This window comes from Danio rerio, chromosome 19 (genome assembly GCF_049306965.1).
Source record: "Danio rerio strain Tuebingen ecotype United States chromosome 19, GRCz12tu, whole genome shotgun sequence".
Lineage (NCBI taxonomy): Eukaryota > Metazoa > Chordata > Actinopteri > Cypriniformes > Danionidae > Danio > Danio rerio.
In genome coordinates this window covers 385,684-408,910 of record NC_133194.1, presented here as the reverse complement: position 1 = coordinate 408,910, position 23,227 = coordinate 385,684, and the positions used below count along the sequence as shown (strand labels likewise).

General features: G+C 42.2%; 1 protein-coding gene and 1 long non-coding RNA gene across 8 annotated transcripts in view; one reads left to right on the top strand and one right to left on the bottom strand.

Annotated features, from left to right (window-relative positions):
* Nucleotides 1-18,729, bottom strand: part of syngap1a (synaptic Ras GTPase activating protein 1a) — a 54,546-nt gene extending 35,817 nt beyond the window's left edge. For 4 of the 7 annotated variants that reach the window (XM_005159316.6, XM_005159317.6, XM_003200501.7 and 1 more), the window contains exons 1-3: nucleotides 18,563-18,729; nucleotides 8,782-8,912; nucleotides 8,157-8,262 (exon numbers count right to left, since the gene is read on the bottom strand). In XM_005159316.6, coding sequence (XP_005159373.1) covers nucleotides 8,157-8,262; nucleotides 8,782-8,912; nucleotides 18,563-18,584 — 259 coding nt within the window. In that variant the 5' untranslated portion in view covers nucleotides 18,585-18,729. Of the gene's footprint in view, nucleotides 1-553; nucleotides 1,141-7,604; nucleotides 7,653-8,156; nucleotides 8,263-8,781; nucleotides 8,913-18,562 lie in introns of those variants that run through there. The other 3 variants (XM_005159318.6, XM_073931328.1, XM_009293917.5) reach the window with 2 other exon arrangements.
* A 1,515-nt stretch (nucleotides 18,730-20,244) lies between these two features.
* On the top strand, nucleotides 20,245-22,979 carry LOC141378960 (uncharacterized). Its single transcript, XR_012394798.1, has 3 exons — nucleotides 20,245-20,780; nucleotides 20,823-20,986; nucleotides 21,040-22,979. It is a non-coding gene; the product is annotated as an uncharacterized lncRNA (long non-coding RNA).
* Nucleotides 22,980-23,227: the final 248 nt, after the last annotated feature.

Below are 23,227 nucleotides of genomic sequence, written 5' to 3'. Positions count from 1 at the left end.
TTGAATTCTCAATTCTCAACTTTTTTACACTTAGAATTCTTGCAAATCTGACTTTACACTTTGCACTTTTCAGACTTTTTTGTCTAAATGGTGAAACTTGCAATATATTATATTATTATAATATATAACAATATAATATATATTTAGTAATTATATTATTAAATATATTATAATAAAAATATTATATTTGACACTTCCTTCCTTTTCCTGATGCTGTCAGAATCATCTCTCCATGTACTCTCTGCACTTCAGCAAGTGCACTAGAAATCAAAGCTGCAGCGGAGCGTACTGTAGCGTACAGTATTCCTGCAGTGTGTGTACTGTACATGTCAATCTGTGAGTGTGTGTGTGTGTGTGCAGTATAGTGCAGCGCCGGTCTAAAGGGGGCGCCACTGAGACAGAGAGCAATTACAGTACAGCTATCGCTAATCCACTGCAATAAACACACTTTGAGGACACACATCCACTCCTAATGACTGACAGAGAGAGAAACACAATCTCCTGACACACAGCAGAGGCAGAGAAGAGCTGAAGAGGCTCCTGAGGGACTTACCGAAGCAGAGACCGAGGCGTCAGGCCCCAGCGCGGCTCTGTGCGTGTGTGTGTGTGTGAGTGTGTGTGTTCGGTCTCCTGATCAGTGTCCTGCACTCAGAGAGTCCCGCTGTCGCTCCTTCATCTGTCCTCAGATCAGTCCGTCGTTACGCGCTCAACTTTAGTTTGCAGAGGCGCTTCATCATCATCATCTTCATCTTCAGTATTTCACGCGTGATTATCGCTCATTGATTCGGTCTCCGCTGGAGCTCCGCGTTCCTCCGTCTGCAGTCCGCCCGTCGGTGCTCTCTGCTCGGCCCGCGCTCACTCGAGTCTCCGCCGCCGTTTCCAGGGTAACGCAGAGATTCCCGCCGGCGCTCATCGTTCGCTCCGCGGTGAACGCGACAGAAGCGCGCGCGGCGGGTTGATGTGCGAGCGGCCACCCGCGATCTTCATCCCGTTACTCCTGCACCGTCGTCTTCATCATCATCATAACCATCATCATCACCGAGAATTATAGATGTGATGTATTCAGCGCGACGGTTAGACGCGCAGCGCGAGAGTCAGGAATGGTCCTGCGTGGGCGGGCCGCGCGCGCATCCTCCTCCTCATCTTCATCTCACACTCACACACACAAAATATAAAAACCATGCAGTCCTACAGCGCGCGCGTGTCTGACAGGCTGAAGGAGATCTGATACTACCTCACATGTGCACGAGCCGCGCGCGCACACTGCGTTTCCATCCAAAAGACGCGAATGAAGTGAATGCGCACACTGGAATGATCACAGACACTTGCGAATAAACGGGAAAAACGGAATTTGCTACGAGAAACTGAGCGAGTCTGCTTTAATAGATGAGGAGGAGGAAAGAAGAAGCTGCTGACATGATGAGCGCGCAGACAGATGCTCAAGACAGTTCTGGAGGGAAGAGTATAGCGAGTAATAACACTGAAGGGGCCACGGTGGCTCAGTGGTTAGCACTGCACCCTCACAGCAAGAAGGTCTCTAGTTTGAGTCTTGGCTGGGTCAGTTGGTGTTTCTGTTTGGAGTTTGCATGTTCTCCTCGTGTTGGCGTGGGTTTCCTCTGGGATTTGATGAACTAAATTGGCTGTAGTGTATGAGTGTGTGTGTGTGTGGGGGGTGTTTCCCAGTACTGGGTTGCAGCTGGAAGGGCATCTGCTCTGTAATACATGTGCTGGAATAGTTGGTGGTTCACTCCGCTGTGGCGACCCCTGAAGAATTAATGGACTAAGCTGAAGGAAAGTGATTGAAGAACACTGAAGCCCTGTGATGACGGACTGACAGAGGGCTGAGGCCTTTTAATCAGCACAACATCTCACATCTGACACACTGGAGATCTGCACAACAACATTAATGAGGCAAACACCCTCACACACACACTTACATCTGTCAAATCATCTGAGAGAAACGACAGCACTGTAGCCCAGACCGATGAAGACTTTCCTCAATAAATCTGAGTTTCTGTGCATTTCTTTATTGAATAAAAGTTTCTCGTTCTCAGCTGTGCGCATCAGGTTCTATGTGGGTTTTCTAAAGATTCAAGATTCATAAGTGTTTGCACATCTTGGTATTTCCATCAAGCATTTTTATGCAATAAACCAAAATATCCAAATATAAGTGAAGCGCTGCGTTTTCATCCACCTTTTAAATGTTCATTTTGGATATGCGCATAAACAACACCATGATGAGCATGCATTTAGAAAATGTTTTTTCAAGAGTTCACCCTCAGATGAGTGATTACAAAGCGTGTTTGGCATGCTGTCCGGGGAGAGAGCCCTGAGCTCAGAAGATTCTCGAGCCCAGGGCTCCCTCCCGTTTGCAAGGCGAGAGGGGAGTTTGAGCTCAGGTAGAACTTGAACACTTCCCTGCTGTAGTAGCTGATGAACAGATAGTGATCGCTCTTAAGAGATAACTACTGACTAGCAGCATGTCTATGGTGCTGGACTAGTCAATTAACTTAAGCTGCATGTTTTTTGACGGTGGGAGGAAACCAGAGAACCCGGGGGAAACCCACGTGAGCACGGGGAGAAGGTGTAAACTCTGCATGGAAATGTCAACTGGCTTTGTAAGGACTAGAACCAGTGACGTTCCTGCTGTGAGGCAACAGTGTTAACCACTGGGCCACCATGCCACCCATCTAGGAAAGGAGGAGGAGTAGGGGTGGAAGGGGGGATTCTTCAAAACGAAGATGGCTGTCATATGGAACTCAGGGTACTTATAGTGGCTAAGGAATCGTCTGATTGGTCAATCATAAATTGAATAATGCAGGGCCGGCTGCAAGCAATCATAAGCACGTGATCCTCTCCAAATTAGATTATAACTAAACTTCACTAAAAAACCTGCGCATAAAGAAGTAGGAAAAACTTTTTATTCGATAAGAAAACATGCGCATTAACTACGATGGAAACACTTCTCCCAAATGTGATCAGCGCCAATATTACAGTGGTTAAATGCATCAACAGCACCATGGTGCTCACGGTGACCCGAGTTTGATTCCCGGCACGAGGTCCTTTTCCGACCCTTCCCTTCTCTCTGCTCCCAATACTCTCCTGTCTGCCACCTCTACTGTCCTTTCCACATAAAGGTAAAAAACCTCTAAAAATACTTATAAAAGAAGGTCATGTGATATTGTTATAAGAGATCATGTGATGATGGAAATGTGTGTGTGGATAATCCCGCAGGCTGAGCACACTGCACAACATCTGACATGTTGATTTGGTCATTTTAAAATGCCTGAACTGCTTCAGTATTCATTCATTTTCTATTCAGCTTAGTCCCTTTATTAATCCGGGATCACCACAGCGGAATGAACCGCCAACTTATCCAGCAGGTTTTCACGCAGCTGATGCCTTTCCAGCCACAACCCATCTCTGGGAAACACAATGAATGCATGAATGTTCAATCACACACTCATGCACTACGGCCAATTTTCACCTGTAACATGTGTTTGGACACACTATACACTTATGCACTATGTACTTCTGCACTTACACACTCAACAGTGTAGTATATGTATGAAGCGTTGTCCCAAACGGAACACTAACATTTTTTATTGTGCATTAATTCAACCATTTCCTGGATGATGTTGGCCGGTTGCCGAATCAGTGAAGTAAATGATCAAACTACCAAATAACACCTGCCATGAGAATAACCGCAATCACCATCAGGAGGCGCTATAATCCCTCTCATAGGAGAATACTGCTGTCACTATCCAGAATAAATCAAGTAATCCAACATGAGCCACTGAAAGCTCCGCCTCTTCCGCTATGTGAGCAAAGCTGTGGGCGTTGAGTGTGTGAAGTGTCCAGCATTACTCTCTTCTGTTTACCATTCAGGTAAGTAAAGTACACTGGTTAATTTGAGAGTTTTCAGTGTGAACACTCTACTTACACTATTTATACTACAAAATGACAGAATAGTGCATAAGTGTGCGATTTGGGACGGCAGTAACAGACACTGCACACCTGACGCCTCTCCAATGGTCATATAGTGCACGCTTTTCATTCAGCCTGAAAGCTTCCCGCGCTGCAGGAGAGCGGTTGATCTGTCTTATTGATGAGGTAAAGTACAGTCTCAGGTGTATTCGTGATTAGTTAACTTCACTTCAGTGACTGTCGGCACATTAAAGGGATAATTCAACACAAAAATGAACATTTCCAGTTATTTCCGTCACCAACAGGTCATGAAGATGAAGGAGACTCGCATTCATGAGTGGAAGATTAAAGCTGATTTAAGGCTGAATCTGTCACCAGTGGCACGGTGGCTCAGTGGTGTCGCAATGTGGCTACAGAGCACTCAGGTCGCTGGTTCGAGTCCCGGACGGGTCAGTTGGCGTTTCTGTGTGGAGTTTGCATGTTCTCCCCGTGTTGGCGTGGGTTTCCTCCGGGTGCTCCGGTTTCCCCCACAGTCCAAACACATGCACTATAGGGGAACTGATCATCACTTAAACTAGCCTTAGTGTATGAGTGTGTGTGAATGAGTGTGGTGTGTGAATGAGTGTGTATGGGTGTTTCCCAGTACTGGGTTGCAGCTGGAAGGGCTTCCGCTGTGTAAAACACAGCTGGAATAGTTGGCGGTTCATTATATGAAGCACCAAGAAGCACAGATTCAGCTCAGAACCTGCCTTAATGTTCCACTGGATGAAGAAAGTGTCCAACATGTTGCTGAGCGGAGGGTGAGTGAATGAACAGGAGATTTTCAGTTTGGGCTGAACTGCCCCTTTAACTTTACTTCAGCAGCTCTGCACATTATGTAAATCTCCAGACTATACTGGAATCACAATAATGATTAACATCTGAAATTATGCTAACACTTCTGAAAATTCCAGCAAATCTCTTGAATTAGCAATGAAAAGTCACCACCGTCATCATCATAAGGGACACATCAAACTGAGCCCACACGCAGCTCACACCCCCCTGCTCTGAGGACAATGGTTTGATCTGCAGCAATACATAGCAAAGCAATGCGGAACAGTCCAAGGTGCGCACGGGGAGAGGAGTTGGCTGGTGGCACAACGACTTACAGTTTCCATGACAACACAAGCCTTCAATCTGCGGATGGCCGTCCTCCATATTAAATAAGAACGAGCATAAAGCAAAAGGAAAAATAAAAGGAGAGAGAGATAGATGGGCGGCCAAAGAGCTTTCGCTCCCCCGAGCCTTCGCTTAACACACAGCTACAGCAATCTGTAATTATTGTCATGGTTACCAGCAGAATGGCAGTGTGTGTGTGTGTGTGTGTGTTTGAGCTCCTGAAATACAATCACATGCATCAGTGTTAATCACAGGCTGCTTCATAATTCTGTACTGTAGGAGCGTGTGAGTTCTGCATGGTTCATTTCTGCAGGAGCTGCTGGATATGATTAGATCTGCACTTATAGATCAGTTTAGACAGCGAAGCGTACAGCATCACCATGCTGACAGCATTTCTAGACACAAACCTGATTTATGTAATGCATCATGTATGCGCAGCGCAGAGACAGATTAGCTTCAGGGATTGAGAAGCATATATATATTTAGATTGTAAAGTGAAAAACAGATCTCGAATACATCGTAACACACAGGACTGTGTATGCTAGTTAGGGATAGCCATACCACAATTTTTTAATTCGATACCGATACTTTTTGTTAATATTGTTACGATATAGACATTGATACCACTTATTATTTAAAATGACTTTATAACCTAAAGTTATGTTGTTTTAAATTGTAAAAAAAGAACAGAAATCAGTGTTTTAGAAACTAATGAAGACAGCAGAAGTCAATGATTTATTTTCATTATTCAGCCTGACATGTTCACAGCTCCAAAATATATTAATGTTTCTCAAAATAAAACATATTGTGTTCAAATAGACAAAAGTTGTTGTTTTTTACCCAGACCTTTAAATAGAGTATACTGTAGAGCAGCGAGCACAACACCGTCATGTTTTTATCCAAGGTTATCATAACGTCAGAATCTTATACCGGCCCATGCATACTCGTACACCATCCATATACACAAACAGCACAGCGTGTGTGAAGAAAACATATGAAGAGAGAGAGAGAGAGAGTGTGTCATGTGTTTGATTGTACACAGTGTGTGTAGTGTGTATATAAAGTGTTTGTGTATCTGTTAGGGCTGTGCAATTAATGAAAAATCCGATTTCGATTTTGGCTTCTAACGATTATGAAAAACCATTAGTAGAGATAAACGATTATTGCATCATACACCGCCCCTTTCCAGTTGTACACATTTGTTGCTCTTAAAAGTGCAAAAGACTGCGAGCCTCTGTGTGTGTGCGTCAGGTCTCATTCGCACACCTCAGAGACGAGCAGAGCGCACACACATCTAAAGTCATCTTAACGTGAGCACTTTAATGGTTTTGAAACGTGGTGTTTATTGATTATTCATATTAACCCTCATTTGTGTAATAAACAAATGAGTCGAGAATCAAAAGACGTGAAAGAGAAACCATTAAAGCGACAGCGCGCAATTCCTACTGCTGTCTGTTTTTATCATTAATCAAACAACAAAAGGAGAAAATCCCTCACTGCTCTCGACTGAAGGACTGCAGTAGCTGAAGTGTTTTTCTGACAGTGATGATGCTTATAGCACAGTTTGTTTCATATTTTTATTCTATTGTATTTATTTCTCTTTCAGGGAGGAAAATAACTGTAGATATGCAGATGAGTCAGAATTATTAGCCCTCCTCAATATTAGCAGCCCTTTTCCTCCCCAATTTCTGTTTATTGGAAAGAAGATATTTTATTCAACTTATTTCTGAACATAATAGTTCCAATAACTCATCTCTAATTACTGATTTTTTTTATCTTTGCTATGATGACAGCACATAATATTAGACTAGATATTTTTCAGAATACAAGCATTCATATTCAAAGTGCGATTCAAAGACTTAATTAGGGTAATTAGGCAAGTCAATGTGTATCAGTAGTTTCTTCTGCAGACAATCAAAAATATATAGCTTAAGGGGCTAATAATATTGAGCTTAGAATGAGTTTCAAAATATTTAAACCTGCATTTATTCTAGCCAAAATAAAACAAATAAACCTTTCTCCAGAAGAACAAATATTAGAGGAAATACTGTTAAAATTCCAGAATCTGTTCAACATCATTTGGAAAATATTTATTAAAATAATCGTGATCATGATTTCTCCCGAAATCGAGCAGCCCTAGTATCTGTGTTTACAGAGTGTGTGTAGTAGTGTGTATAAATGTTTGCGTATAGTGTGTGTGGCTTTAGTGTGTACGTACAGCTAATGTGTGTATGCATATGGTGTGTGTAGGGTGGCGTCTGCTATCTGCAGGTGTGTGTGTGTGTGTGTGAGAGAGAGAGTGTACCTCACTCAGGGTGGGGTCTAATACCTTCAGGTGTGTGTGTGTGTGTGTGTACCTCACTCAGGGTGGGGTCTGCTATCTGCAGGTGTGTGTGTGTGTGTGTGTGTGTGTGTACCTGACTTGGGGTGGGGTCTGCTATCTGCAGGTGTGTGTGTGTGTGTGTACCTGACTTGGGGTGGGGTCTGCTATCTGCAGGTGTGTGTGTGTGTGTGTGTACCTGACTCGGGGTGGGGTCTGCTATCTGCAGGTGTGTGTGTGTGTGTGTGTGTGTGTGTACCTGACTCGGGGTGGGGTCTGCTATCTGCAGGTGTGTGTGTGTGTGTGTGTGTACCTGACTTGGGGTGGGGTCTGCTATCTGCAGGTGTGTGTGTGTGTGTGTACCTGACTTGGGGTGGGGTCTGCTATCTGCAGGTGTGTGTGTGTGTGTGTGTACCTGACTCGGGGTGGGGTCTGCTATCTGCAGGTGTGTGTGTGTGTGTGTGTGTGTACCTGACTCGGGGTGGGGTCTGCTATCTGCAGGTGTGTGTGTGTGTGTGTGTGTGTGTACCTGACTCGGGGTGGGGTCTGCTATCTGCAGGTGTGTGTGTGTGTGTGTGTGTGTGTACCTGACTCGGGGTGGGGTCTGCTATCTGCAGGTGTGTGTGTGTGTGTGTGTGTGTGTACCTGACTCGGGGTGGGGTCTGCTATCTGCAGGTGTGTGTGTGTGTGTGTGTGTGTGTACCTGACTCGGGGTGGGGTCTGCTATCTGCAGGTGTGTGTGTGTGTGTACCTGACTCAGGGTGGGGTCTGCTATCTGCAGGTACGCTGACGGTCCTGCGCAGCAGTTTGTGTCGGTGAGAGACGGGACGATGATCATTCATCAGCAGTGGATGAACCTGAAAACACACACACACACACACACACACACTTAACACATCACATCTGTCTATAATACATCATATAATAATCAGTCCTCATCTCACTTTGTGTGTGTGTGTGTGTGTGTGTGTGTGTGTGTGTGTGTGTGTGTGTGTGTCATAGGCTTATAGATCATATTAGTGTGCGCTGATGCTGCAGGAGTCAAGTGCTCATCACAGGCCTGCAGCGCCCTCTACTGTTCACAGAGTGTGTGTGTGTGAGACTGGGTGCCAGTGTGTGTGTGTGTGTCAGAGAGATCGACTGTGAGTGTCTGCATGTGTGAGACTGTGATTGAGTGTGTGGATGTGTGAGAGGGACTGAGCTTGTGAAAATGTGTGTGTGTGTGTGTGTGTGTGTGTGTGTTCGAAAGTGATTGTGTCAGAGTTTGTGTGTATGTGACTAAGTGTGTGCATGTGTGTGTAAGTGCATTTGTGTGAGAGTAACTTTGAGCGTGCGTGTCTTAGAGAGTGATTGTGAGTGTGTGTGTGTGCGTTCACCTCCTCTTGATCCAGCAGGTAGAACTGGTCTCCATCTCTGACGCGGAGCTGTCGGCTCCAGCCGGGGGAGTCGTGTGCGTGGCCATTCAGAGGAGTGTGAGGCCGAGAACATGGAGACACACACCTTCCATCTACACACACACACACACACACACACACACACACACAGGAGAAACATCAGTGTACACCACAGCTGAACCAACAGTTAATTTAGAGTCACTGCAGAGATCATCAACCGCAGATCAACACACACACACACACACACACACACACACACACATACAGTGGTGGCTCAGTAGTTAGCACTGTGGCCTCACAGCAAGAAGGTCTCTGGTTTGAGTCTCGGCTGGGTCAGTTGGTGTTTCTGTGTGGAGTTTGCATGTTCTCCCCGTGTTGGCGTGGGTTTCCTCCGGGTGCTCCGGTTTCCCCCACAGTCCAAACACATGCGCTATAGGGGAACTGATCAACTACACTGACCATAGTGTATGAGTGTGTGTGTGTGTGTGTGTGAATGTGTGTTTATGGGTGTTTCCCAGTACTGGGTTGCAACTGGAAGGGCATCTACTGTGTAAAACATACTGTAATAGTTGACGGTTCATTCCGCTGTGGGGACCCCTGATTATTAAGGGACTAAGCTGAAGGAAGAATGAATGAATGAATGAATGAGTGAATAATAACGAATTGTCTCAGTGGTGTCGCATTGTAGCCTCACAGTAAGAAGGTCGCTGGTTCGAGTCCCAGCTGATCTAAAACAGTGTCAAAATTCAGCTTTAGCAGATATAACCCTGATATAATCATCTGCAGATAAATAAATCAATTATTTTTCTCCTCATACTTCAGTCTCTCATCAAATCTTCTGACCAATCAAACAATCTCTAGAGTCTGACATGCCCCGCCCCTTCTTCTTATTGGCTGTTCATTTGATGCAGCTGACCTCGACCACTCTCACTGGCAGAGCACTGATAAATAACGCTATTGGCTGTTTTTTTAAAGAGGAGGGGCTATTCTATGTCCCGCCCCTCTTGTTTCATGAGATCAAATTAAAAACGCAGATTTCACAGCACTTCACGGCACCTGTAAGGTGAATATTAGCATCTTGTAAAATACAATGTACTGTCATCATGACGAAGACCAAATAAAGCTATTAGATTATAGGGTAATGCTTCAGTTTAGCTCACTATTCACAACATTACCAAACCACTAACTAACACTACCAGCTTAATAAACGACTACTCAGCTGTTTATTAATAGTAATGTAGGAATTGTGTTGAGGCAGGATTAGTAATGCAGAATAAGATCAGACTTTATAACTATTAACGAACAGCTCATATCTTAGAAATAAGCAGGTAAGAAGCGAGCAGTTATTAGCATGATCGGTGACCTAAACTAAAGTGTTAGCGAAATGACTTATTAAAAGTATTACATTAAAAACGTGTATTACTCTGAGTGCAGAGGTCAGGAACTCTGAAGACCAGAGAGGAAAGAAAACTGAGCTATTCCTGGAGAACATGTGAAGAAGAAGAAGAAGAGGAGGAGGAGAGCCATGTGTGGCTGAATGTGCCGTATATGGTGCAGGAAACACACAAGACGAATGTGAAACTCAATCTGACACTTGCTTTGTGTGTCGATCGCCCCCACAGCAGAGAGAGAGAGAGAGAGGAAGATGGGCTCCAGCCTGGAGATGTCACTTCCGGACGCCCACTCTCTCGCTCACCCCCGGCCTGTTGCCATGACCACCACGGCTGAAAAAACCACCGATGTAGAGCAGAGAGAGGGATCATGAAGGAGAGAGAGAGAGAGAGAGAGAGAGAGCGCTGAGCAGTGGGTGTCGATGATGATGAGGAGGAGAGAGAACTATTCTGGAAGAGCAGACGACTCTGCGTTGCCATGGCGAGCCTCTCTCTCTTCTCTCTCTCTCTCTTCAGCAGCTGGACGTTCTGCACATGTGCAGAAGAGCATCCCTGACTCCGGACACCAGCATCAGTGCTGTGCTCAAGGTCACCACAGTCTGGCCTTGACTCAAAACAAACACACACACACACTCCTTCCTTAAACTCCAATGACATACAACACATGTAGAGTTTACCATTATGAATCCATTATTAATGTAAAATCAGGCAGATGCTCGACAACAGAGCTGAAGATGAGAGAGTTGAAGATGACAAAGTTGACTAACAGATGCAACAGTAACAGAGTCGACAGTAACAGAGTTAATGGTAACAGCAAAGAGTTGACAGTAAAAGAACTGACGGTAACAGGGTTGAAGATGACAGAGTTGACAATAACAGAGTTTTAAAGATGAGAGAGTTGACAGTAAGAGATTTGATGATAACAGAGTTGAAGATGACAGAGTTGACTAACAGAGTCGATAATAACAGAGTTGACGGTAGAGTTGAAGATGACAGAGTTTGATAATAACAGAGTTGACGGAAACAGAATTGAAGATGAGAGAGTTGACTAATAGAGTCGATAATAACAATTGATGATAACAGTCGACAATAACAGATTCGACAGTAACAGTGTTGAAGATGACAAAGTTGAAGATGACAGAATTGATGGTAACAGAGTTGACAGTAACAGAGTTAACAGTAACAGAGTTGACGATAACAGAGTTGAAGATGACAGAGTTGATGGTAACAGAGTTGACAGTAACAGAGTTAACAGTAACAGAGTTGACGATAACAGAGTTGAAGATGACAGAGTTGATGGTAACAGGGTTGAAGATGACAGAGTTGACAGTAACAGTTTTGATGTTAACAGAGTCGACAATAACAGAGTTGAGGCTTACAGAGCTGATGGTAACAGAGTTGCCATTTTCCAGTATTTTGCACTTTACCTCCAGATGCTAAGCTCAAACCAGACACCACATGGAATGTCAAAAAACTATTTTATGCATTTTCATCATACTATTGTTTTTAAAGAGCGAGTAAGAAATTCCCTGCAACATCACAGTAACAGAGTTGAAACAATTATACTGGAGTCCCCTAATGATTTAATGAGATAAACATAATAACACAACTCAATGGCTTCCAGATTTTCCTGCCATTATAATAATTGTAAGAAATATGATAAAAAAAAAAAAAAATTGCACAACTGCAAAACACATGCACACTAATGCTCACACACACACACTCAAGCACACACGCTCACATACGCACACACTCACTCATGTAAAATGTAAAAACAGGCCAGAATGCTCACTGAACTTGAATCAGCTTAAGAGTTACATAATAATGAATCAGGTGAGAATCCAGAATAAATGAACACACACACACACACACACACACACACACACACTCACACACACACACACACACACACACACACACACACACACACACACACACACACACACACACACACAAACAATTGTTCTGGTATCCTAGTGGGGAATCTCATAGACATAATGACATTAATGAGATTCATAAAAAGTATTTATTTATTTATTTTTAAGTATATCATATGGTGTGATTAGAGTTTGATAAGTTACTATAAAAAAAGCAACTAACAATTAATAATGACATAATTAAAATGGTTTAGATTTTCGAATTTCTTTGAACTCTATAAAGAATGTAATTACTTGAATAATAGTATACAAAATATCTCTATGAATCTCATCATAGACAATAAAAATTAAACTCTTAATTTCTGTATATTCAGTTCTGTCAAACGTAAGTTTAAACGTGAAACATTTTAATTTCACACACACCATATATTAGCATTAATTTCTGACTCATATATTTATTAAACTTCTTTAACTGAAGATTGTTTATATGAATTAATAAAAATAGAATTATTCTGACATAAATTTAAATAACAAAAGAATATAAATGAATAATTTTACAATATATAAGTTTAGGTTCAGTTTAAGTAACCGCAATGAAATTACCTAAAAATTAAAGTTATCCCATACTATAAATATTTAATTTATTATGTATTAATATTAATAATTATTAATTATGACTAATTTAATAATTAAAACCTAAATTACTAATTTAATAATTATTAATTACTTTAAGTAATTAAGTAATTATACTAACAACTATTGATAAATTAAGGGATATTAATCAATTTGATAATATCACATAAGTCTGTTTTTGATGTGGACCAGAATAAAAGAAAAATAACTAACAGAAATGACCCAGTCCAATCAGCAATCAGAATAAACATTCACTGATCGAAGTGCTGACCTGGTCAAAGCAAAGGTCAGAGGTCAGCAGAGGACACAGAGAGGTATCATATTGTATTGCTGTGATTAAATGCTGAAGCTTTTATCATGATATACAGTATTATCAGCACTGCACAATGTTTTACTTGAACAGTATATTCAGTTTAATAACAAAATAATTGGTGTATTTCATTATTGCATGAGTATTAAACAGATTAAATAGTGAAAGAATGATAAAGTAGAAATTCAGATTGGTATTGTTAGTTGAGTTTCCTCTCGTCTCCCAGCATTAATGTGTATTTTCAGCTCTTTATTGCTTACAAAAACCATGAACAGTAAAAAAAGAAAAGAGGTAGCAGCTAATGTGCTAAATACTCAGGTTGGATATGGCTTGAGAACATGGATATTGCATATACTTCTAAAATAATATAATAAATAATGATAATTTTCAGATATATTGTGCAGCCTTAGTACACTACAGTCCATCACACTCCTCTATATCCTCCATTCAGCCTCAGGTGGACTGTGTGTGTGTGTGTGTGTGTGATCTGTGAGTGATATTGAGTTCATCAAAGCCTGAAGCTTCAGCTCTGAACACTTTATTAATAAAGAGAAATGATCCGCCGCTGTGACTGATGCAGCAAATGTGTGATTCTTACATAAACGCTCAGCTCAGCTCATCATGACTGAACACACACACACACACACACACACACACACACACACACACTGCACATTTACATCAGTGTGTGCATCTCTGGGGAAAAGCAAATAAACACACACACACATGCATGATCTGAACACCACAGTACTGAACCAAGACAAAACACTAAAGTCATTAATAGTACACTAGTGTTTTTGAAGCATACTATAGTAAAATGAACTATATTACAGTATTTACAGCTCTATGTTAATGAATGTAATAAATACTATTGTAAACTTTAGTTTTTACTACAGTAAACTGTGATATTTATTATAATATACCCTACTACAGTATTGGCTAATTTGTACATAATACTATAGTTGTTTTGTTACCATAGCAACTGTAGAATCACCACAACTGATTAATCCAATTACGTTATTACGCCTAAAGACTAGGGCTGTGTCCCAAATTGCATGCTGTCAAACTATGTAGTGCGTTTAAAACAGCATGCGAGCTTAGTAGTATATCTGAATTCATAGTATTGTAAAAACAGAATGCGAAAAGTACCCGGATGACCTACTACATATGTTGAGATTCTGTAGTGTGAATCCAACGGGCGCTATGATATCCCATAATACAAAGCGATTGAACTCGTGAATGGAAGTGAAGTGACTGAAATGCCAGATGTAGTGCGTGCAAATTCCATTCATACTAACATTAATACTATACAGAACACATGTTCTCAAATGTAGGACGTACTCGAGTAGAAGGTGATTTGGGACACACCTCAGAATATACAAGACCGGCCACTCGTATAGTTTTGAATGGGGAAAAGTGTAATGGTCAATATGACAAATAAAGCCCCACCTTCAAGTGCAAGAGCCAATCAGGGATCAATATAAACAGACAACTCTCTAGGGGAGTGGCTCAGTGTAGATGTGTGTTTATGACAGTTTCTGCAGCTTCACTATGAACCCTCGAATCAGCAAATGCACTGGAATCTCAGCCAATACTACCTTCACACACATGAGAAATAAGTCAACATAAAGCTTCAAATCTCTACTTTTAAACAAACCAACTGCACCTGAAAACAGATGTTCTCTGATTTCGCAATCTCAATGAAACAGTCCTGTCAAACCCACATCGCATGATGGAAACTACTCGAACACCCAGCAAACTTCCAAACAACAGTTGTTTCTCAATTCCAAGAATGCAGAGAATGGACTTGCATTCTAGTGGAGACCAATCTTGCTAAGTAACCTCGGAAAAACAAACTTGGGAGACCACGAGAACAGAGAATGCGTGAGAAATGAGATGCTGCATTCTTTGCCTGGTTCTTCCTGCTGGTCACATGACCTTCACGCGTTTTGTACGAAAGAAGGTCTCTGGTTTGAGTCTCGGCTGGGTCAGTTGGTGTTTCTGTGTGGAGTTTGCATGTTCTCCCTGCGTTCGCGTGGGTTTCCTCCGGGTGCTCCGGTTTCCCCCACAGTCTAAACACATGCAGTACAGGTGAATTGAGTAGGCTAAATTGGCTGTAGTGTATGAGTGTGAATAAGTGTGTGTGGGTGTTTGTCAGAGATGGGTTGCGGCTGGAAGGGCATCCGCTGCGTAAAAATGTGCTGGATAAGTTGGCGGTTCATTCCACTGTGGCGACCCCGAATTAATAAAGGGACTAAGCCGAAAAGAAAATGAATGAATGCAAACATGAACCTGACATTAGAGCTGGCCTGATAAACAATATTATATTGAAGAGCATTAAAATTGATGTCAATAACATTGATAAGCTCTGGACTTTTTACTCTATATTAATCTAAGAGCCAATCACACAGCAGAAAAGAACAACAATGGGAATCTAAAAGTGTGTTGATATTACAGATGTACCGAATTTTTAGCCATCAAAAATGTATTGGCTGAAAATATGTTATGCCTTTTAATGGACCTTCTCATTTCTGTGGCTTCAGTCATTGCTGGGTACTCTTTTAAATCTGGAAGCATTAACAACTAATATCAAAATATATATAGTTATTATTCCAAATAATTATCGAGATTGCATTTTTGCCATATCGCCCAACCTGAAATGCAGACAATTATATTCCTGCCTTCATGCTTGACACTGTTTCAGAGCATATTATAATATATTATTGTTTTATAATCACATTTATCAGATTAGAGCTGGCCGATAATACAGTTTACATGCCGTAACTTAAATATCTAATCATTCATTCATTCGTTTTCTTTTCAGCATAGTTCCTTTATTAATCCGGGGTCGCCACAGCGGAGTGAACCGCCAACTTATCCAGCACATGTTTCATGCAGCGGATGTCCTTCCAGCCGCAACCCATCTCTGGGAAACATCCATACACACTCATATACTACAGACAATTTAGCCTACCCAAGTAACCTGTACCGCATGTGTTTGGACTGTAGCACCTGGAGGAAACCGCACGATCACACAGGGAGAACATGCAAACTCCACACAGAAACGCCAACTGACCCAGCCGAGGCTCGAACCAGTGACGTTCTTGCTGTGAGGGGACAGCATACACTACTGCGCCACCGTGACGCCCTAATTTAATCAAATGTTCTTTAATTTCAGTCTTTAATCCAGAATGTGCACTCAACTTTATTTGATTAATTACTAAATCAAACAGAACAGCGCTGCACAGTGCTATGAAAACATAATGCGATATTATTGTTTTGCAATAACCTTATTTCCTCCAGTAACACTTTTTCTAGAGAAAATCTATTTGAATTAGCATGCTATTTTTATTAGTGTAATGATCATATGTAAATAAACAGGTAATAGATATTTTTCCTGATCTAATTTACATATAATTCAGTTTAAATTAAAACTATCAACTTGCAACTACACTGTAAAACCCAACAGTCAACTTAATTAAATGAAATGAGTGTGGTTAACTCAAAATGGACTGAAAGTTAATGCTACTCATTTGAAAAGAGTTTAAACTCAGTGTTGAAGTTAATGAGTTAATTAGATAGCTCATCACTTTAACTTAAATAGAGTAAGTTCACAGCACTCATATAGATTAGTCTTTGAACTCAAATGGTTTGTAGTAATCGGTTTCCTCATGCTTTAACTTATTGGGTTACAGTACTCAGTAGGTTTGAGTTCTCTTCATTTATTGGGTTTTACTGTGCTTAAATGGATTAAGTTCACAGTACTCGTTAAGATTAGTTTTTGGCCAACGCCAACTGACCCAGCCGGGACTCAAACCAGCGACCTTCCCACTGCGCCACCATGTCGCCCCATTAGTCTATCATCTAAAATCTCTAATCTAGTGTCTCCACGATTCCCATCTGGCAGATATAACCCTGATATAATCATCTGCAGCCTGCAGTTTACTCCTGAATGAATTACGGAAATTTCCGTCGTCTCCTCATACTTCAGCCTCTCATCAAATCTTCTGACCAATCAAACAATCTCTAGTGTCTGCCATGCCCCGCCCCCTTTTCACTTTGGTTTTATTTGATGCACTTGAGCTGGACCACTCTCACTGGGAAAGCTAACGCTATTGGCTGTTTATTAAAAAGGGGAGGGGCTACTCAATGCCCCTCTCTTCATGTTTGAGTTAGATCATGTCAAACATGGAATAAGAAATGCAGATCTGACAGCAGTTCCCGGCAGCTTTGAGAAGCGTGTCTGAACTGAAGGCGGTCTGTGCTGATCAGCATGCAGTGTGGAGACGCAGCGCTGATGAAAGACTGTGACTAAACGCTGAATTACAGCACTTCAGCTGCTGCTGTAACGCCTCTACCTGCAGCTGAAGCGCCTCTGAGCCACCGTACACTCACTATAGACTGTGATGCTGATGGACACACACACACCTGCATCAGCATGTAACACACACCCACACATCATCATCATCAGGATAGAAAGTGTTTGTGTGTGTTTTACATACTGAAAAAGGTAAAGATTCCAGCCACTGTGTGGAATAAACATGTTTCACACACACACACACACACACACACACACACACACACACACACACACACACACACACATCTCAGTGACATTGAGCAGCTCAAGAGAAACATCCTCCAGCTCACTGTAAACCAGCTCTCCAGAACACAATGACTGAAGCACAACACACACACACACACACACACACCACTCACATATACTCTCACATTCACACACACACACACATCACTCACATTACACTAACACTCACTCACACATACACACACTCAGACATACTCTCACTCACTGACTCACACATACACACACACCACTTTTATCACACAGATACAACACTCTGACATACATAAATCAAACACACACACACACACACAAACTACACACATCACTCACACCACGAACTCCTCTTACACACACAGATCACACTTTCTTGCTCACATACACAAACCGAACACACAAACTCACTCCATCACACACACTATACACACACACACACAACCCACTTTCTCTCGCTTACATACACACACACCAAACATACACACACACCAGTGGCAACCATTACCATCTCTTACACATCACAGATCACACACAACTAAATGTATCTCTCTGACACACACACACACATATAATGTATTACCCACAACACCACAACATATCTCTCACACACACACACACACACACACACACACACAGGCTCGACACGACTCGCATTTGCACTGCTCGCACCGGCGGAGGCGCTCGGGTGAGAGTGTGTGTATGCGCGTGTGTGTGTGTGTGTGTGTGTGTGCAGCGCGCGGGCCGCTGATTCGGTTCTGGATCTATAAATAACCGCCCGCGGCCTCGAGCACATCTGCTGTTACCGGGCTCCGCGCTCTCGCTGGAACTTCACTCGTTAAGTTCGGTCTCCACTGACGGACACCGAGCTCCCCATCACCGTCACGGGCACCGGTACAGATGTGCTGCGCGCTCACGGTGCTCCGGCGGCCCGCGGCTCGGTTCGGGATCTATAAATAACCGCCGTGAGTCTTACCTTGTGAAGACACATAGGACATGATCCTCCGGCGGTGCCCGTGATCAGCTCGGCGTGTGAGGCTCCATCACCGCTCCTCCAGCGCGACAACATTCAAATAGAAAAGAGAGAAATGACGCGACGCTCTCCGACGCGATCTGAACGCCGATCACTTTACGCTCACAGTCACCGAGCGCGCACTCGCTCGCACGCACGCGGCAACGCGCACAGGCGCGCTCACCCGCACCGCGCCGGCCAATGAGTAAGCTGATCGATACCGAGCGCGGGAAAAATTTAGACCGTTATTAGAAACACACAATTAAAACTCAGTCATGATTAAAGTGAACGCGTTTTATAATAAATGTGAGGGAAATTATGATGGTTTAATCCCTCTTAACCAATAAGCGAGGTAATGGATGATTTAATAAATTAATATAAATAATTGTCATCATAATTACGGTTTTGACATTAGCCTACCGGTTGGGGTAGTTGTTAATTTAATGGGTAATTTAATAAATGATATTAACAATCGTCGTTGTGCTGTTTTACATCACTGTGAGGGTATGTAAAAAACAATTATTAATGTGTAAATTTCATAAATAATAAAAATAATTTTCATAGATGCGACGGCAGATAAGCTACTTAGAGTGGGAATTTGGGGGCTCCTAATAAATACTTAAGTGTAAACCTATATATTATATATAACATCATTTTCAATCATATTCTGTATGTGTGGGTCTAACAAATATTATTTTATTGTAATTATTACATCTGTGAAATTGGTCTCCCCAATCATGGTGCAGTCCGGCAGTAATCAGATGAAGATTTAGGTTTGAAAATGAAATAGTTTATAGTTGTGAATTTATTTGAAGAAATCCAATTATTTCAAATGTAGAGATTACATTAAAATATCACGTAAAAAAGAAGATTGAGCGATATAAGAATAAACAGCAAAATAAATAAAGTACATACGGTACTGTATAAGACCGCTGGGCCCCCAAATCACTAAACCCTCGAGACCTCCTGAAGAATGTTCTCGTTAAAATAAAATAAAATGTAAAAGTACATTTTCTATAAGGCTTCCATAAATGAGACAAATAAACTCTATATTTAATTGATTCCATTTCGATGATTTTAATGGAGATCAGGTCAAAACAGTTACCATCAAAATAAAAATAAAATAACACACGTTGTTACATGTAGTTTTGTCTGAGGGTTACACACTTAAACATTATAACTTTAATTCTCAGATGTTTGTTTTATAGACTGCACTGCACATAGAACCCACTGCACATCACAATGCGGAGACGTACAGGAAAAACAGTTCACCCAAGAATAAACGTTGTGGTCATCTACTACTCACCCTTTACGCGTTTCTTTTTCTGTCGAACACAAAGCTGAACACCTGTAATAATCACAACTAGATATTAAAGTTTGAGGACAAACTTTATGGTGGCTTGAAAAGCCGAATCTGAAAGTTTGAAGTGGTTGAATTAGCATGTTACTAGCATGATTCTAGCATGAATTAGCATGCTACTAGGATAATTCTAGCATGAATTAGCATGTTAGTAGCATGATTCTTACATGAATTAGCATGTTGTTAGCATGATTCTAGCATGAATTAGCATGTTACTAGCATGATTCTAGCATGAATTAGCATGTTGTTAGCATAAATCTAGCATAAATTAGCATGTTACTAGCATGATTCTAGCATGAATTAGCATGTTGTTAGCATGATTCTAGCATGAATTAGCATTTTACTAGGCGGTTGCTAGGGTGTTTTAAGTGGTTGCTAGGTGGTTGCTAAGGTGGTGCAAGGCAGTTGCTAAGGTGGTCTGACTAGTTGCTAGGTGGTTGCTAGGGTGTTGCTAGACGGTTGCTAGGGTGTTTTGAGTGGTTGCTAAGTGGTTGCTAAGGTGGTGCTAGGCAGTTGCTAAGGTGTTCTGACTAGTTGCTAAGTGGTTACTAAGGTGTTGCAAGGTGGTCGCTAGGGTATTCTGAGTGGTTGCTAGGTGGTTGCTAAGGTGTTGCTAGGCGGTTGCTAGGGTGTTCTGAGTGGTTGCTAAGGTGTTGCTAGATGGTTGCTAAGGTGTCCTAAGTGGTTGCTAGGTGGTTGCTAGGGTATTCTGAGTGGTTGCTAAGGCGTTGCTAGGTGGTTGCTAGGGTGTCCTGAGTGGTTGCTAGGTGGTTGCTAAGGTGTTGCTAGGTGGTTGCTAGGGTGTCCTGAGTGGTTGCTAAGGTGTTGCTAGGCGGTTGCTAGGGTGTTCTGAGTGGTTGCTAGGTGGTTGCTAAGGTGTTGCTAGGTGGTTGCTAAGGTGTCCTGAGTGGTTGCTAGGTGGTTGCTAAGGTGTTGCTAGGTGGTTGCTAAGGTGTTGCTAGGCGGTTGCTAGGGTGTCCTAAGTGGTTGCTAGGTGGTTGCTAAGGTGTTGCTAGGCGGTTGCTAGGGTGTCCTAAGTGGTTGCTAGGTAGTTGCTAAGGTGTTGCTAGGCGGTTGCTAGGGTGTTCTGAGTGGTTGCTAGGTGGTTGCTAAGGTGTTGCTAGGTGGTTGCTAAGGTGTCCTAAGTGGTTGCTAGATGGTTGCTAGGGTGTTCTGAGTGGTTACTAAGGCGTTGCTAGGTGGTTGCTAGGGTGTCTTGAGTGGTTGCTAGGTGGTTGCTAAGGTGTTGCTAGGTGGTTGCTAGGGTGTCCTGAGTGGTTGCTAGGTGGTTGCTAAGGCGTTGCTAGGCAGTTGCTAGGGTGTTCTGAGTGGTTGCTAGGTGGTTGCTAAGGTGTTGCTAGGCGGTTGCTAAGGTGTCCCAAGTGGTTGCTAGGTGGTTGCTAAGGTGTTGCTAGGTGGTTGCTAAGGTATTCTGAGTGGTTGCTAAGGCGTTGCTAGGCGGTTGCTAGGGTGTCCTGAGTGGTCGCTAGGCCCTTACTAAGGCATTACTAGGCCGTTGCTAGGTGGTTGCTAGGCGGTTGCTAGGGTAATTTGGGTGGTTGCTAGGCAGTTGCTAGGGTACCCTGGTTGGTTACTAGGCAAGCCTCACATACATGATTGATAAAACATTTATACTTAGTAAGCATTTCTAGCAAGTTACAGTACTGGGCTAGTCAATATTAGCATGTAGCTAGTCACTGCTAGCATGTGTAGCATATAGGAAGTTCCGTTTGCTAGCATGAGTCAAACGAGCCAATCTCCAAGTCTCTACGATGTTCTGATGCTGAGATATAGCTGTTGATGAATGGTTGCTAGGGTACTCTGTTTTGTTGCTATGGGCGAGGTTACAGAGTGAACTTGAATGTGGTTGGTTGTCTTAGTCGAATGAACCAACCCCCATGTCTCTATGACACTGCTATGCAAAGATATGCATCTTGGCCTATTTTAATGGAAGTCTATGGAATCAATTTGGGGGCGTGGCTTGTGAGCTTCATTATCATATTGAGATGCTCATTGGTTGTCTGAGTCAGATGAGCCATCCCCCAAGTCAATAGGACACTGCTATGCAAAGATATGCATGTAGGCCAGTTATTAACATGAGTCTAGTTTGAATTAGCATGTTACTAGCATGATTCTAGTACAAATTAGCATGTCATTAGCATGTTTCCAGTATGAGTTAGCATGTCATTAGCATGATTAGCATATGAGTAGCATGTTGCTAGCATGATTGGCATGTCATTAGCATGTTAGAATTATAAGCATTTGATAGCACAGCTAATTACATTCTATAGGACAGTTGCTAGGGTGCAGTATGTGGTAGTTAGGGGTGTGGCTAGAAAGTTAAAAGGCCATCAGTGATTGGCTGCTGGCTAGACTGAGTTAAATGAGCTCAGCCATTAGTCTCTATGACAGTCTGATGCAGAGTTATGAGCTCACAAAGTTTGATCCCATGTTAAGTCAATGAGAGTCTTTTGTAATGGAAGTCTACGGGACAGTTGCTAGGGTGCCATAAGTGGTTGCTAGGGAGTGGCTAGTAAGTCTAAAGGTCATCAGTGATTGGCTGCTGACTAGACTGAGTTGAATGGGGCCTGACTCTAGTCTGTAGGACAGTCTGATGCAGAGTTATGAGCTCACAAAGGTTGACTCAATGTTAAGTCAATGGCAGTCTTTTACAATGGAAGTCTATGGGACAGTTGCTAGGGTGCCAAAAGTGGTTGCTAGGGAGTGGCTAGTAAGTTTAAAGGTCATCAGTTATTGGCTGCTGGCTAGACTGAGTTAAATGAGCCCAGTTAGAAGTCTGTAGGACAGTCTGATGCAGAGTTATGAGGTCACAAAGTTTGACCCAATGTTAAGTCAATGGGAATTTTGGGAATTTTCCGGGTCGTTTTTCGGAAAACCGAAAGTCGGATCAGTCGGAAAAGATATAGCAACCCGAGTCAGACCAGTTTGAAGGTTTGACGAAAGTTTGAGGTATGAAGCTTGAAAGGGTTAGGAGGAGATAGACTTTAAAATTAGTCTCAGAAGAATAAGAAGAAGAAGAAGAAGAAGAAGAAGAACTAGATTCTTAAAGTTTGAGAACAAACTTTGAGGCTGGCTTGTGAAAGCCTGACGGTAATAGTTTATTTAGTTTAAACAGTTTTAAAAAGTATGAAAAGATAGATAGATAGATAGATAGATAGATAGATAGATAGATAGATAGATAGATAGATAGATAGATTAGCATGTTATTAGCATGATTTTAACGTGAAATAGCATGTTGTTAGCATGAT